The sequence below is a fragment of the Spodoptera frugiperda genome, chromosome 24 (assembly GCF_023101765.2).
Source record: "Spodoptera frugiperda isolate SF20-4 chromosome 24, AGI-APGP_CSIRO_Sfru_2.0, whole genome shotgun sequence".
In the NCBI taxonomy this organism is placed as follows: Eukaryota; Metazoa; Arthropoda; class Insecta; order Lepidoptera; family Noctuidae; genus Spodoptera; species Spodoptera frugiperda.
This window is the reverse complement of record NC_064235.1, coordinates 4,581,975-4,597,100: the sequence shown is the minus strand read 5'-3', so window position 1 is coordinate 4,597,100 and position 15,126 is coordinate 4,581,975. Positions and strand designations below refer to the sequence as shown.

The window sequence follows — 15,126 nt, the reverse complement described above, 5'->3', positions numbered from 1 at the left end:
ATGACGATAGCCCTAGCTAGTTAGATGGTAATAATATCACACACACACACACGCGCAATAGATTTTAAACTAATCTAGCTTCTATTTTGACCTTTCCAATTATTTATTTCACTATATTAATATTGGTATTCCCGGATTGAGAAAGATTATATTCTTAATAGACAATGAAAATAAATTTTCGTATGTAAAAAAATTCACGGCTTAGATGTGTTCTGTCGCGTTACTGACGGATAAATGAGCGTTCGGGGCGAAAGCGCGCGCTTTTATATACCGTAGTACATACACCTAGTATGTACTTATACCATACGTGTCACAAGTTGTTGGGGGTGTAGCATCTATCGCAATATTATGTTCAAATATATATTATTTTTTTGTAACATATGCCTCCTTGGTCGAGTGGATAAGGGGTCCGGGTCGGATAAAGAATTATTGGGCTTTTTTCGGTTTTTCGAAAATTTATCAATAGTAGCACGGAGTCTGGAATTGTGCCCGGTATATGGCAATAGGCTCACTCCCTATTACATGGGACTTATAACACAAATGGTGAAAAGTGGGTGTGCCTTGTATAGCGGTATTACGTGCCGTAATGTGCACCTCTGTCTACCTTTTCGGGGATAAAAAGCGATGACGTTGTGTGTGTATATTTTTTAGTAAGTATTAATGCTTTTTTAATATAATATTTCAGGTTGAAATCGCGTCTTCGGGGAAATGGAGCAATCTATCCTGGATGTCCTGGTTTCCAGGTTCCAATCGAAGACTAAGCTGCGATCAGTGATGAGTTACAGCATCTGAGGTAGGCAGTCTTTAATAACTTCCATTTGGGCGTTTGTAATTTTATTATAAACGTAATAAATACGGCTTTATCACTGTGAATTTATTGTTAATCATATAAATCGGTATTTAATTATAAAACTTAGTTGATTTTTGTTTTCTTTTAATTATCGTTTGATTGCGGTTTCGTTTTCCTAATATCAATAATATTATTATACTTACTTATATTGCTGTACTCGTCGCGTTTAAAATAATCATTCTCATTGAGGTGTTCTTATTTGATTTTTTGATCTTTGCATGCATGTCTCTTTGCTGTATGAATATTATTATATTCTTTACTTATAATACTAAATAAGCAGTGAGTATATAGGTAGATAGGTGGATAGGTAGGTAGGTAGGTAGGTGTGTGCGTGTAATATTTATTTAATTTACGTTCATTGATTGAACGAGAAGATTGCGTTTTTGTTTTTGACTCTCAATGTTAGATAGAAACGTGAATCGTAACGATATCACATGAATTGATTTGTGGCCCTGAAAAGGGCCTTTTGTCTTTTGTCCCGCCATCCTGCGTGCGTGATTAGAGCGCGCGAGTAGGCGTTCTTCACACACACGAGGCTGGACGTTCAAGTTGCCGCGCTCACTTGGAGCTGGTGTATTTGGTGACGGCCTTGGTGCCTTCACTGACGGCGTGCTTGGCGAGCTCACCGGGCAGCAGGAGCCTGACCGAGGTCTGGACCTCCCTGGAGGTGATGGTCGATCTCTTGTTGTAGTGGGCGAGACGAGAGGCTTCGGCGGCGATGCGTTCGAAGATGTCGTTCACGAACGAGTTCATGATCGACATGGCCTTGCTGGAGATACCGGTGTCGGGGTGGACCTGCTTCAACACCTTGTAGATGTAGATGGCGTAGCTCTCCTTCCTCTTATGCTTCTTCTTCTTCTTGTCGGTCTTAGAGATGTTCTTCTGGGCCTTGCCAGATTTCTTGGCGGCCTTACCACTGGTCTTGGGCGGCATTGTAGTGAGTAATAGGATTTATCGATAAAAATTAAGAGAGAATGCGTGCTTCCGAAGCGGAGTTCAGGAGCAGAGTAAAAACCGGGACGCGACAACACTCGTATTTATACGGCCGGCCGCGCACGATGTTAGCGTTGGACGACGAAGCGTTACGACGCGCGCCGCGGCCCAATCGCAGCGCTTCCCGGTCCCCTCGGCTACGATCGCGAGCGGGGCGAGGAGGCGGGGCCGGCCCGTCGTTTGCGACGCGGGAGGGGGGGGGGGTTTTAACTTGACGATGCTTGTACTAAACTTGTGGTCTGCACCGTGTGGTATACCGGTAAAATGAAATCTAAAAACACCATAATAAACAACGACGAGACGATTAAACAATTCGCTCTAATTAATCAATCAGTTTGATAGTTTGACGCAGAAACGCAAACGCAGAACAGTCTGAACGACTGTACATAAGTCTGTACCTAGATCTACGCTCAATACACATAATATTATTATAATAATATTGTAATACTTTCGTTCTGTTCCTCTACATAATTTATCCTAGTACTAGTACTATAATCGCAGTAAAATCATTGCACTCAGATTACTATCATAATGTAATATTATTTATTTTTCTTACGCATGCGTGCAATTATGTATAAAATGAATAAATAACATAGCGATCGACTATATTACTATTCACCTATCGTTAATATCCTTTTTTCTTTTTAATACTTACTGTCGGATCGATCATACTTTATCATACCGTATTACAGGAGTTACATTTGCCCCTTTTTCATTCATTCATTGTGGTTGTGTTTAGTTATCCGCAGATAGGTGTACCTATCCGCAGTTAGTACCTATAGTATATAATAATATAGGGATACAGGTCAAAGGATAGCGGCAGTGGGTGTGAAGGGTAAAGTTTTCATATTTTGTTTGTTCGTTTTTGACTATAGATCTGTTAAATAGAAACTGTCATGTAACACACACACATGTAAGTGTGTGCGTATCGACGAATCATATTGTGGCCCTGAAAAGGGCCTTTTGTTTGTGAGCAATGCGGTGCGATACGTGCACGCATGATGCTCTGTTGCGACCGCGGCGGCGGCTGCGGCTGCGGCTGCGTTCAGCGCACCATGTTTAAGCCTTCTTCTCGGTCTTCTTGGGCAAGAGTACGGCCTGGATGTTAGGCAGTACACCACCCTGAGCGATTGTCACGCCGGAGAGCAGCTTGTTCAACTCCTCGTCGTTGCGGATGGCCAATTGGAGATGACGAGGAATGATCCTGGTCTTCTTGTTGTCCCTCGCGGCGTTACCGGCCAACTCGAGGACCTCAGCGGCGAGGTACTCCATCACGGCGGCCAGGTACACGGGTGCACCGGCACCGACGCGCTCGGCGTAGTTGCCGTTGCGGAGCAGCCTGTGGATACGTCCGACGGGGAACTGGAGCCCGGCACGGTTGGAGCGGGACTTTGCCTTTCCCTTAACTTTGCCACCTTTACCGCGACCAGACATATTGAAGAGTTTTAGATTGTTTACACGTACAAAACGAGAAAAGATCACACGCTGTCGATGCGCGTACTGTGAGAATCGTGAGCAGAGTGTGCGCGATCGAGCTTTGTTCAGCTGTTTTTATACTCGCCCTCCGTTACGATATTCGTCGGTGGGGCGGCGCCACTAGCGAAGTGAGCTATCGAAACGCGCAAGCGCGATCGTTCTCTGTATTCCCGTCCCGCTCGATCTCTCGCACTCTCGCTCGCTCGTTCGTGACTGCGATCTGCGAGCCTTCTGAAAACCTGTGATAACTATTTATCATTAGCAAACTAAGGTACTAGGTAAGGTTACAAAGCTACGTAGGTACGCGATGAAGTTGAATACACAACAATTCGATTGAATCGATCGGGAATGACGGAAAATACGAACACCCTACGCCGCTGAAGGGAAGGTTTCCTCGCCAATGTTATGTTTTTGTTTGTTGTTGTTGCTTTTTGTTTTTTTTTTTTTTTTACAATTCTTTCATTTGCTGGGAAGCGGGGGGGGGGGGGGGGGGGTAAATCGAGCGCGGCGGCGGCTGACGCCGCCGCCGCAACGGGGACCTGGTCGCTTCTGCCAGCCATCGCCACCTAAACATCAATCGACCTCCGCGCGTGAACCACTAAATCACAAAACGCACACGCACACGCACACGCACACGCAGACACAACAACAATACTTATCAATACCTAGGTACTAGTCTAGTCTAGTCTAGTACACCTTAAACCTTGGAACGTATTAAACGTACTTACTACTTACTTACTCTTACTACTTGTACTTCTTATTTACAACATACATCTACACTACACTACACCTACCTTACCTACTCATTGCTCTCTCAATCATACCTATTCATTAATTACGTACTTACTTAATTCAATATTACTATGTACTACTTACCTATCATAATATCATATCATTTCATATTCGGTCAATTCATAAATTCTACCTATACCATAACGTTATTATCTATCTATTTACATTACATTACATTAACCAAACCAACGCAACGCAAACGCAACGCCTCACGCACGCACGTAACTACCTAGTACCTAGCACTTAGCAGTTACTTACTTACTTACCTCACTATTACTTAGTGCCTTGCCTAGTGACTAGTGTCTTGTCTAAGTTCTAACTAAACTAGTCTAGTCTAGTCTAGTGTACATGTGGTACGTACGTACGTACCTACTTAAACGTAAACATACCCATTTCATTCATTCATTCATTCATTATACTCGTAATACCTACGTACTACGTACGTACTCGATCCAATTGTACACCATCCATATAGGCGACTAAAGGTTGTTATAATACTGTTTCAAACTAATCATTCTTATTGGTGATTTGTTTGTTTTGTTTTGTTTTGACTCTCTGTATATAAGAAACGAATATTTTCTCAAATATTCATGAAAACATTGTTAGCCCTGAAAAGGGCTTTTTGGTGTGCGCTTGTTAAGCGCGGTAAACGCGAATGAGAGCGCAATGCATGTGTGAATATGCACGCACCGCCATACGCGCGTGATCGCGTTCGATCGGCTCCGCCACGTTCCGGTCGTCCGGTCGTTCCTCCGTCCGTCCGTCCGTCCGCACCGCGTCGGTACCGTGCCGCCGCGACTTAAGAGCAGCAACAGCAGCAAGCGGTTTACTTCTTGGCGGCGGCTGCTTTCTTCGCTGCCGGCTTCGATTTGGGCGTAGCGGCGGCTGCCTTCTTGGGTTTGGGCGCCTTAGGTTTCTTGGTCGGGGGCTTGGCTGTCTTCTTAGCTTTCGGTGCGGCGGCTCCCTTCGCTTTAGCGGGAGCGGCGGCCTTCTTGGGCGCGGGCTTCTTCTTAGCGGCGGCGGCCTTCTTGTCCTTGGCTGCCGACGATTTAGCGGACTTCGCGGGTGAACCGGAAGCCGCCGACGCAGACGCGGCCGCGGCTGCTGCCTTCTTGCTCTTGGCGCCGGCCGCTGAGGCGGTCGCCTTCTTGCCGGCGGCGCCGGCCTTCGATGCGGCGGACGCGGACGCGCCGGACTTGCCGGCGGCGGCCTTACCCGCGGCACCGGCGGGCTTCTTCGCCGCGGCCGATTTCGACTCGAGCTTGAAAGATCCCGAAGCGCCCTTGCCCTTGGTCTGGATCAGAGTGCCGGATTCGACGGCGCTCTTCAGGTACTTTCTGATGAACGGAGCCAGTTTCTCGGCGTCGACCTTGTACTGGGCGGCGATGTACTTCTTGATGGCCTGCAGGGAGGAGCCGCTGCGTTCCTTCATCTCCTTGATCGCGTTGTTCACCATCTCGGAGGTCTTGGGATGGGTGGGCTTCGCCTTCGGTTTCTTCGCGGCTCCCGCCTGTCTGCCGGTCTGCTTCTTCGCCGGGGTGGCTGGTGCCGGAGCTTCGGTTGCGACTGCTGTGTCTGCCATTTCAGATGATAATGATGATGTTTACTACGAACAACGACTTGCGTGCGTCACGTACGACGATAGAGTGTAAAGTGCGATAGAGACTTAGATGTCGCCACTTATAGTATCCCCTCGGTCGGAACGCGCGCGCTAAGGTACCACGGAACTTTACCGTAACGAGCGCAGTGATGTCGCGGAACGTTTTCTCGTCGGAACTGTCGAAAGTTTTCACTAACACGCGTCTAATAAAATCGGTTTTAATAATGGAAAATTAGGTGGTTCGAGGACGAGGACGGTGTCGAGGTGTCGGTCATGAAGCTGAGCGGCGCCGGGCGGCTCGGTTCGGCGGGTGGTGGGCGAGATCGGCGCGTGCCGGTGTTTTATTTCGGAGACTGCGTACCGAGCGTCGGTCGGGTCCGGTTCAAAATGTTATTTTCTCTATAGGATCGACGTGTAGCGGGCGTCGAGGTCGACGTATCAACGGGGAGGATATCGAGCTTCCGCCGCGACAGCAATTCGTCGATATTCGACGGTCTCGCGGCCCAATTATCGAGCTGAAAGTGAACCGTCGTAAAACACCGCGGCCGCCCGGCGGCCGCGTACCGCCTGCCTGCCAGACGGCACGGCTGGACCGCCGCCGGAGGAGACGAAGAAGGTTCCTCGTCGTCGTCGATGGTGTCCCGGGTGCTCTCCTCGCGAGCCGCACGCTGCACGCTGCACGCACCCGCAGGCGACGATACGCGACGGACTCTCAGATCTCTCGGATTGCACTCTCTAACATTAAAACGTACCTATACGTACCTGTTAATAAACGAATCGTAATAACCTAATAATTAAGTACATACTTACTTACTGATTTACTATACGATAATGTATTATTTTATAATATACCATCATGTAGAATAATAAAATACCACAATATACATACTTAGATACATGAATGTTGTTTAATTTTTTCATTCAAAGTAAGTAATCACTTGACCTCTATTGTAATCAGACGTCGTAAGCCTTAGTAGTAGTACTTCTACTGACTATAACATCTCAGATAGATCGGTAATAACTTGGATATAATATTGTGATCAATCATTAATACAGCATACGCAGTTGCGCTACGGATCGACTGCGTTGTACTTGGATAGATAGACTCGACGGACGCTGTGCGATCGCAAACTATGAGCTGCGACAGTTCTATGCGTTAGATGCGTGTTCGTTTCACAGTTACTGCGTGCGTTTGCGTATGTATTATGCGTATTATTAGCCTGCTTTTGCTCATTAACTTACTTACTTACTTACTAACTAACTAACTACATACGCATAATACTTAACGTACTTACTTGATGAAAACATACGTACATATATGTACATTATTAGTTACAATAAAATTATTATATTGAATTGAATCTCATATTTACAGGCGGACACCGACACAGCAGCAGGAGCAGAGGCGCCGCCGCCGGCTCGAGCGGTGAGTGAAAGAAATCGAGCAAGCGACGGGTATATTCATTTATTTATAGTTATTAGTTAACGTTATGAAAATGTAGGAGGATCAAGCAAGTTATGTAGGTACGTAGACGGTAAGTAAGTCAAGTTTTTACGTGTCTACTTATATGTATTTGTAACTGTGATATACCGGGGGCATATTAGGCATTACTTATACTTTATTTACTCATCATCGTCATCATCTTATAGGGTAGGTAAGTATAGGTGATTGGGTGGATTATTGGATGGAAAGATAGGTAGGTAGATAGGTAGGTATGTGTGTGTGTACGTTTTTGTTTGACTATTCTGTTATCGAGAAACGTTTACATCAGTTTCGAATCATATGCGGCCCTGAAAAGGGCCTTTTTTTTGTATGCGTAGCGCGCGAACGCACGCACGCGACGAGTGGGCCGCCGCCACCCGCGATAGTCCGCGAGGTGGCGGCGCTCGCCGCCGCCGGCGTCCGGAGGAGCGCTGTGCTGCTTAACCGCCGAAACCGTACAGGGTGCGGCCTTGACGCTTCAGGGCGTATACAACGTCCATGGCGGTGACGGTCTTCCTCTTGGCGTGCTCGGTGTAGGTGACGGCGTCACGGATCACGTTCTCGAGGAACACTTTCAGCACGCCTCTGGTCTCTTCGTAGATCAAACCGGAGATACGCTTCACTCCACCTCTGCGAGCGAGACGACGGATGGCGGGCTTCGTGATACCCTGGATGTTATCACGAAGTACCTTCCTGTGACGCTTGGCTCCTCCTTTTCCCAGACCCTTTCCTCCTTTACCGCGACCGGTCATGTTGATTGATAGAAGATGTGTAACGAACGAAACGAGCGATGCACGCTAACGAACAACGCAGGCGAGAATGGCTCTGGCGCTGTCCGGCGGGCCTGTATTTATACACGAGCCGGGTACGCGACACGAACTCGCTACGAGAGGTGCGCGGGGAGAGGGGACGTTGCGAGAGCGGAGAACGCTGGTTGGTCGGTGACGATTCGTTCGCGCACTTGCTTGATTGTCAGTCGATTAACTAAGAAAAACGATTAAGAATTTTCAATAGCAGACTGAAATATGTAATGAGGATAGCAAAGGTTTAGGTATTAGAGCTTAGTCGGACGATTACTTAGTCAATAAACTAACTAACAAAGCTCACACAAACACTCGCTCTGTCTCTCTCTCTCTCTCTCCCTGTCTCTCTCTCTTCGTTGTCCAACAAGCATAAGCCTAACTAAAGTAAACTTAGTACTTGCATAATTATGTATTATAATATGAGTTAAATTAAACATATGTAAATAGATCAGTAGTCGCAACCCCCTGCCTGCCTGCCTGACTGACTGAATGATTATATCTAAAGCGTTTTAAATCTGTTAATTTATTAATCTAAGACGGTCAGTCACTAACTAGGTGTACACATAACATACTTGTCTACTGTTGTGTACGTACTACAATACATAGGTTACTTACTATACGTAATGATCGGTATCAATAATGTCAACAAACGCACCCTACTGTAGTAGTACTTATGTTATATCCAATCCAATATTATAATATATTAATAATTACTACGTATTATTTATTGGTGTGCTTTGTTTATAATAGCGTTATAGTCATAAGTATTTAGGTGACTGCCTATCCATGTTTATTATCGCTATCGTATAGTCATGCCAGATGAATACTAACTAACAATTTTCGATTATTTCTTTCATTCATTCATTCATAGATAGGTACGTGGATAGGAAGACAGTGGGGATCTAGGTGTATGTGTGTGTGTATAAATAATATGTAACGTTTTTGACTTCTGTTTTTGAGAAACCTTCACAAAATCAGATGCATATGTGGCCCTGAAAAGGGCCTTTTGTTATTAGTGAACGGACGAGAACGCGGGCAATGCAGGCGGTGCGTGTGTGTGTCGCACCGTGCGTGCCTTGCACCGTCGTCGTCGTTGCCGTTGCGCGTTGTTGTTGTTGTTTAAGCGCGTTCACCACGGATCCTACGCGCCAGCTGGATGTCCTTGGGCATGATGGTGACACGCTTGGCGTGGATGGCGCACAGGTTGGTGTCTTCGAACAGACCGACCAGGTAAGCTTCGCTGGCCTCCTGCAGTGCCATCACGGCGGAGCTCTGGAAACGGAGATCGGTCTTGAAGTCCTGAGCGATCTCACGGACGAGACGCTGGAACGGGAGCTTGCGGATCAACAGCTCGGTACTCTTCTGGTAACGACGGATCTCACGAAGAGCGACGGTTCCGGGCCTGTAGCGATGGGGCTTCTTGACACCGCCGGTGGCCGGTGCGCTCTTACGCGCAGCCTTGGTGGCGAGCTGCTTCCTCGGGGCTTTGCCACCGGTGGATTTACGAGCGGTCTGCTTAGTACGGGCCATCTCGGTAGGTACGAGTTAAAATCGCAAAGTTAAGAGACGAACGAAAGAGGATCTACTACACCGCTCCGGACGAACGTTGGAGAGAGAATAAAAATCGCCACGCTATATTCGGTCCTATTTATATAGACGACGTCGCCGCGCCGGCGAACGGGGCGGGGCTTGAGAGCCGGCCGGCTCGCTCGTGGCTCCCTCTAGACGTCGCGTTTCTGGGACTAGTAAACATACGCGAAAAATAAAAATTTCCAAATTTGATTTGTTTTTCTTTTATATTTTCTTTATTTTTCTTTCTCGTGATTATCATGTTTTAAACGGAACATAATTATTGTAATATACTACTCTTGCAATAATTCCATTGTAGGTACCTAATTTTCATGGTAAGTTTACGTGAACGTACGTGAATAATATTATAAGTATAGATCTAGCTACCCTATAATAATATATGTGTAATGTTTGTGCACTAATTAATCAAGTGAAGTTGTTTAAAACGACCAACACCTATAACTGATTATTAATTCCACGGTCAACATACTAATAATTTCATAATGATTTTTACGGTTTTAAGGGTGGTTTTAGTATCTACCTATGTATGTGTTTCATCTCTTCGTTGAATTGGTGTACACGTAGTAGGTACACTTGCGTATCTATGTATTGTATGTACTATCGAATATTGATCATTGTGCTCATAAAGGTATAATATTGTACGTACGTACGACGTATCTATTATTTTACTAGGTTTACATTGCGGTTTCGTTTACCTAATATCAATAATATTATACTTACTTATACTGCTGTACTCGTCGCGTTTAAAATAATCATTCTCATTGAGGTGTTCTTATTTGATTTTTTGATCTTTGCATGCATGTCTCTTTGCTGTATGAATATATTATATTCTTTACTTATAATACTAAATAAGCAGTGAGTATATAGGTAGATAGGTGGATAGGTAGGTAGGTAGGTAGGTAGGTAGGTAGGTAGGTGTGTGCGTGTAATATTTATTTAATTTACGTTCATTGATTGAACGAGAAGATTGCGTTTTTGTTTTTGACTCTCAATGTTAGATAGAAACGTGAATCGTAACGATATCACATGAATTGATTTGTGGCCCTGAAAAGGGCCTTTTGTCTTTTGTCCCGCCATCCTGCGTGCGTGATTAGAGCGCGCGAGTAGGCGTTCTTCACACACACGAGGCTGGACGTTCAAGTTGCCGCGCTCACTTGGAGCTGGTGTATTTGGTGACGGCCTTGGTGCCTTCACTCATTTAATATAAAAAAGCCCTAGTGTGGGGTAACGTTTCTTATAAGAAAAGGAAAAGTAAAATGCTACTTACCCAAATGTGATCAAACTTTCATCACCACACCTTGTGAGTAGATCTTCGAACAGTACATTCGTATATAAGTATCCTTCACTATTATGTACAGATTGTTTCAAACACTTAACCGAATCTAAAAACCTGAAAAAATACATAACATATCCATACATACATATCGTCACGCCTTTAATCCCCGAAGGGGTAGGCAGAGGTGCACATTATGGCACATAATGCCAATGTACACCCACATTTCACAACTCATGTTATAAGTCCCATGAAATAGGAGGTGAGCCTATTGCCGTATACCGGGCACATTTCCAGACTCCGTGCTACCACTGAGAAATTTTCGAAAAACCGAAAACACCCCAGTAATACTTCGCCCGACCCGGGAATCGAACGAGAGACTCCTTGCCCGGGATTCGCACTTGCAACCACTCGACCAACGAGGCAGTTAGTTTTAAATTTTGCTAGTTTATAATATTTGTGTGGGAGAGCCATGCTTCGGCACTGCAGGGCCGGCTCGACCGGAGTGATACCACGGTCGAGCAGAAAACCGACGTGAAACAATGCTTGCGTTGTGTTTCGTTGTGTGAGTGAGGTTACCGGAGACCCAATTCCCCTCTTCCCAATCTTCCCAATCCCCGATTCCCGAACAACAACCCTTAAATTCCTAACTCCCAAAAAGCCAGCAACGCACTTGTAACGCCTCTGGTGTTTCAAGTGTCCATGGGCGGCGGCGATTGCTTACCATCAGATAATACGTCTGCTCGATTATCGTGTTTCATAAAAAAAGAAAAACAAATTAAAACACATACCTTCCAATGCTGATATCGTTTATAAATATTCTGCAAGCCTCCAATACTAGGGGAGTAAGGCAGAAAGGTTTCTTAATGATGTCAGACAAATACTTCGCCATGACCGACCCTAAATCGAACCTACTGCCACCCGTTTGTGCCAAACACTTCATTATTTGTACACATAGCTCTTGACATATTTGTGAATTTATCTGAAAAGAGAAAAAATACAAATAAAAATTGACAAAATTAGGCCGCAGAGCGTGTGAAACAATTATACAAAAAACATAACCCTCCTTCTGGCGTAGTCGGGTAAAAAAATATTTTAACCAGAAGAAGAATGCATAAGAACCATCTTTAATAAAATAAGTATAGCTTGTCAGTCTAGATGTGGGAGAGCTATGCTTCGGCACGAATGGGCTGGCTCGACCGGAGTGGCCTCCGGTGACCTCACTCATACTGATGTATGAGTGAGATAAGCGTTGTTTCACGTCGGTGTTCTGTGAGGCCGTGGTATCACTCCTTTTGAGCCGGCCCTGCAGTGCTGAAGCATACTCTCCCACACCTAAATACAATACTGGAAACACTGCTCAAAAACTATTCAGCAACAACCAATGCTTACCTTGGATACTTTTATGAAGACTTCTATAATATCCGTAATAGGCATTTCTAAGTCAATCTGTCGCTTTTCAGGGGCTGAAATAAATATACAAGGTCTTATTATACTCTTTGGCGTTCCATTGTCTCTGCCTACCCCCATGGGAGACAGGCGTGAGGTTGTGTATATATGTATTATACTGCGGCGACACCTAGTCGATTGTTCTTTGTTTTCGCAACGTCACGCCTTTTATCCCCGAAGGGGTAGGTAGAGGTGCACATTATGGCACGTAATACCGCTATACAATGTACACCTAATTTTCACCATTTATGTTGTAAGTCCCATGTAATAGGGGGTGAACCTATTGCCATATACCGGGCACAATTCCAGACTCCGTGCTGTTACAGAGAATTTTTTGAAAAAACTGAGAATAGCCAAGTAATACTTTGCCCGCACATGCACCTGCATTGCACATATAAAGTTTACATGCGAATAAACATGGATAGAAAATCCCAACGAACAACAGTTGGGCAGAAAGCCCGCCAGGCATGATCACCTCGCCTGGTCGGAGGGTCCTCCTTTTCTTATGTCCGAATACTCAAACGCTACACAATTTTAAGACGCTCTCAAAACTAGTTCTGTCCCTATCAATTCTTTATAAAATGACAGAGATAGCACGATATTTAAGTACAACTTAAAATTGAGTAGCAATTTAGTATGCGGGCGTTAGGGAACTCTACTGTCTGTTCCCTAAAGAGCTACGTTTAGCATAAAAAAGAGTGAAGTCTTACCTTTATGCCTGCTTCTGTATGTCAGACCGGACCTCAGTACCGTTCCTATACTCATAGTTTGTGGGACAGCACTGTTTCCAAACCCAGTGTGGATGCTGCAATTTAATATTAAGTAAATGATAAATAAATGATCTTATTATTAAGCCTTTATTGCTGAAAACTATACATTAAATTACATTTATCTAACTTATAAACGAATACATCAGTTATCCTAATTAGTGATCAGCGTGTCCTGTGACACATAGGCTTTTCCAGCCTTTTCCACTCGTCTGTGTTTCTAGCTTTCCGTGACCACGTAGCCTCTCCGATTTCTCTTATATCGTCCATCCATCTTTTGTCTGCCTCTTCTTATTTTACCATCTCGTGGATTTTGACCAAAAAATCTATACTTAATATTATAAAGCTGAAGAGTTTGTTTGTTTGTTTGTTTGTTTGAACGCGCTAATCTCCGGAACTACTGGTCCGATTTGAATAATTCTTTTTGTGTTGGGTAGTGCATTTATCGAGGAAGGCTATAGGCTATAAAACATCACGCTATGACCAATAGGAGCTGAGCAGAGCGAGTGAAACCGCGCGGAAGTAGCTAGTAAATGATAAATGATTGCAAATAGGTTACAATGTAACTTTTTTACACGTCAATCTCTTAAATAGCTAGATGAGGCCGGCATTTCCTATCCGACTACTCTGAGAAGAAATGCCGAAACAAACTCAGAGGTCATAGTCTCTTTTAAAGTCCAGACAAAATCAATTAAAGATGTCGGAGAACCGTGCAAGTTGATTCTGTAGTGGTCTTTAGAGGAAAGAACCACAGTAATAATAATTAATCTATACAACCACCTTAGGAGGCTGGCGTTGGGCGGATGAATCAAGGGCCTGATTCTTCGACAGTGCTGGGCCGGCTCGACCGGAGTGATACCACGGCCTCACAGAAAACCGACGTGAAACAACGCTTACGTTATGTTTCGTTGTGTGAGTGAGGTTACCGGAGGCCCAATTCCCCCCTTCCCAATCTTCCCCATCCCGATTGCCGAACAACGACCCTTAAATTCCTAACCCCCAAAAAGCCAGCAACGCACTTGTTACGCCTCTGGTGTTTCAAGTGTCCATGGGCGGCGGCGATTGCTTACCATCAGGTGATACGTCTGCTCGTTTACCGGCTTATACCATAAAAAAAATACCTTGGTGACAATCCTTTATTGCTCAACTTGAGTTGTTTGAACGTGTCCTTTTGTCTTAGGCCACTGAATAAAATCTCGATCAGTTTAGACCCGTACGTAGAGAAATGCGAATTATTCTCAGTTAAACTACGCTGGTAGACTATAATGTAGAATAGTTCTGCAAATCTGTGAAGGAAAAAATAAAACAAAATCAATGAAACATCACGCCTTTTATCGCCGAAGGGGTAGGCAGGTTTATTTGGAGACGTAGAAAGGATGGATGAAAGCAGATTTACGAAAGAAATATACAAGGCGAATATGAATGGGGCCGTCGGTAGAGGGCGCCCCAGACGGACATATAGCGACCAGATTGGCGATATATTAAAAAAAGGGCCAAATTAAAAGTACCTTTAACCAACGAGTATGCATGAAAAGATTGATGACTGTTGATGACGCGAAAGAAGTGTGTAAGAACCAGCGGCAATTGACGTTCTATTGTCTCTGCCTACCTCCATTGAAGTTAGGCGTAAGGTTATGTATGTATGTGTGTATGGGTAGGCAGAGGTCATCCTCCATCCACATCCACTTTTCCACATTTGTATTATAAGTCCCATGTATTAGGGGGTGAGTCTATTGCCATATACTAGATTATTTTAAGACATTCTAGACATATTTTTTATTTTCTTCCAGAAACAAATACTTTCGAAGATATATCGATTGGAAATATAGCGTGACGTCACTTTAGAGTACGTTTTATACTCAACAGTGACGTAGTAGTTAGCTCCTACGCCTAAACTTTGACACGTTTTATGTAAGCATTGTAATCTTATATGACAAAATAAAAAAATACGTGTCTAATACTTTTCCATTACCTAACTGACGGACTAAATAGATTTTTAATTTTCATACCCCGTCATCATCCCTATTCCAGACAACAATCTACCCATACA

At 44.5% G+C, this 15,126-nt stretch overlaps 5 protein-coding genes and 1 long non-coding RNA gene across 6 annotated transcripts in view; 1 reads left to right on the top strand and 5 right to left on the bottom strand.

The window, feature by feature from the left end:
* Positions 1-703: 703 nt before the first annotated feature.
* Positions 704-6,609, top strand: LOC118278914 (uncharacterized). Its single transcript, XR_007706927.1, has 2 exons — positions 704-793; positions 6,117-6,609. It is a non-coding gene; the product is annotated as an uncharacterized LOC118278914 (long non-coding RNA).
* Positions 1,175-1,860, bottom strand: LOC126912260 (histone H2B). The gene has a single exon (XM_050703819.1). It carries the CDS (start codon positions 1,781-1,783, stop codon positions 1,409-1,411), a length of 375 nt encoding a protein of 124 aa, XP_050559776.1. The 5' UTR covers positions 1,784-1,860; the 3' UTR covers positions 1,175-1,408.
* Positions 2,785-3,375, bottom strand: LOC118278901 (histone H2A). Its single transcript, XM_035598308.2, has one exon. It carries the CDS (start codon positions 3,275-3,277, stop codon positions 2,903-2,905), a length of 375 nt encoding a protein of 124 aa, XP_035454201.1. The 5' UTR covers positions 3,278-3,375; the 3' UTR covers positions 2,785-2,902.
* On the bottom strand, positions 4,720-5,785 carry LOC118278896 (late histone H1-like). Its single transcript, XM_035598303.2, has one exon. It carries the CDS (start codon positions 5,691-5,693, stop codon positions 4,938-4,940), a length of 756 nt encoding a protein of 251 aa, XP_035454196.1. The 5' UTR covers positions 5,694-5,785; the 3' UTR covers positions 4,720-4,937.
* Positions 6,610-7,495: 886 nt separating the features above from the next.
* Positions 7,496-9,616, bottom strand: LOC118278910 (histone H3). Its single transcript, XM_050703841.1, has 2 exons — positions 9,190-9,616; positions 7,496-7,953 (listed from the first exon to the last, which is right to left on the bottom strand). The coding sequence occupies exons 1-2, from the start codon at positions 9,525-9,527 to the stop codon at positions 7,635-7,637; spliced, it is 657 nt and encodes a 218-aa protein (XP_050559798.1). The 5' UTR covers positions 9,528-9,616; the 3' UTR covers positions 7,496-7,634.
* Positions 9,617-10,850: 1,234 nt separating this feature from the next.
* The window catches only part of LOC118279006 (uncharacterized), a 43,726-nt gene continuing 39,450 nt past the window's right edge, over positions 10,851-15,126 (bottom strand). Inside the window, exons 34-38 of the mRNA XM_050703376.1 lie at positions 14,198-14,362; positions 13,020-13,114; positions 12,253-12,326; positions 11,652-11,842; positions 10,851-10,977 (exon numbers count right to left, since the gene is read on the bottom strand). Coding sequence (XP_050559333.1) covers positions 10,851-10,977; positions 11,652-11,842; positions 12,253-12,326; positions 13,020-13,114; positions 14,198-14,362 — 652 coding nt within the window. The remainder of the gene's footprint in view (positions 10,978-11,651; positions 11,843-12,252; positions 12,327-13,019; positions 13,115-14,197; positions 14,363-15,126) is intronic.

Coding starts and splice junctions, on each gene's coding strand:
- LOC126912260 (XM_050703819.1), bottom strand. CDS start 1,783: ATGCCGCCCAAGACCAGTGGTAAGGCCGCCAAGAAATCTGGCAAGGCC.
- LOC118278901 (XM_035598308.2), bottom strand. CDS start 3,277: ATGTCTGGTCGCGGTAAAGGTGGCAAAGTTAAGGGAAAGGCAAAGTCC.
- LOC118278896 (XM_035598303.2), bottom strand. CDS start 5,693: ATGGCAGACACAGCAGTCGCAACCGAAGCTCCGGCACCAGCCACCCCG.
- LOC118278910 (XM_050703841.1), bottom strand. CDS start 9,527: ATGGCCCGTACTAAGCAGACCGCTCGTAAATCCACCGGTGGCAAAGCC. Junction 7,954..9,189: donor GACACCAACCTGTGCGCCAT/CCACGCCAAGCG, acceptor ACATCTTCTATC/AATCAACATGACCGGTCGCG.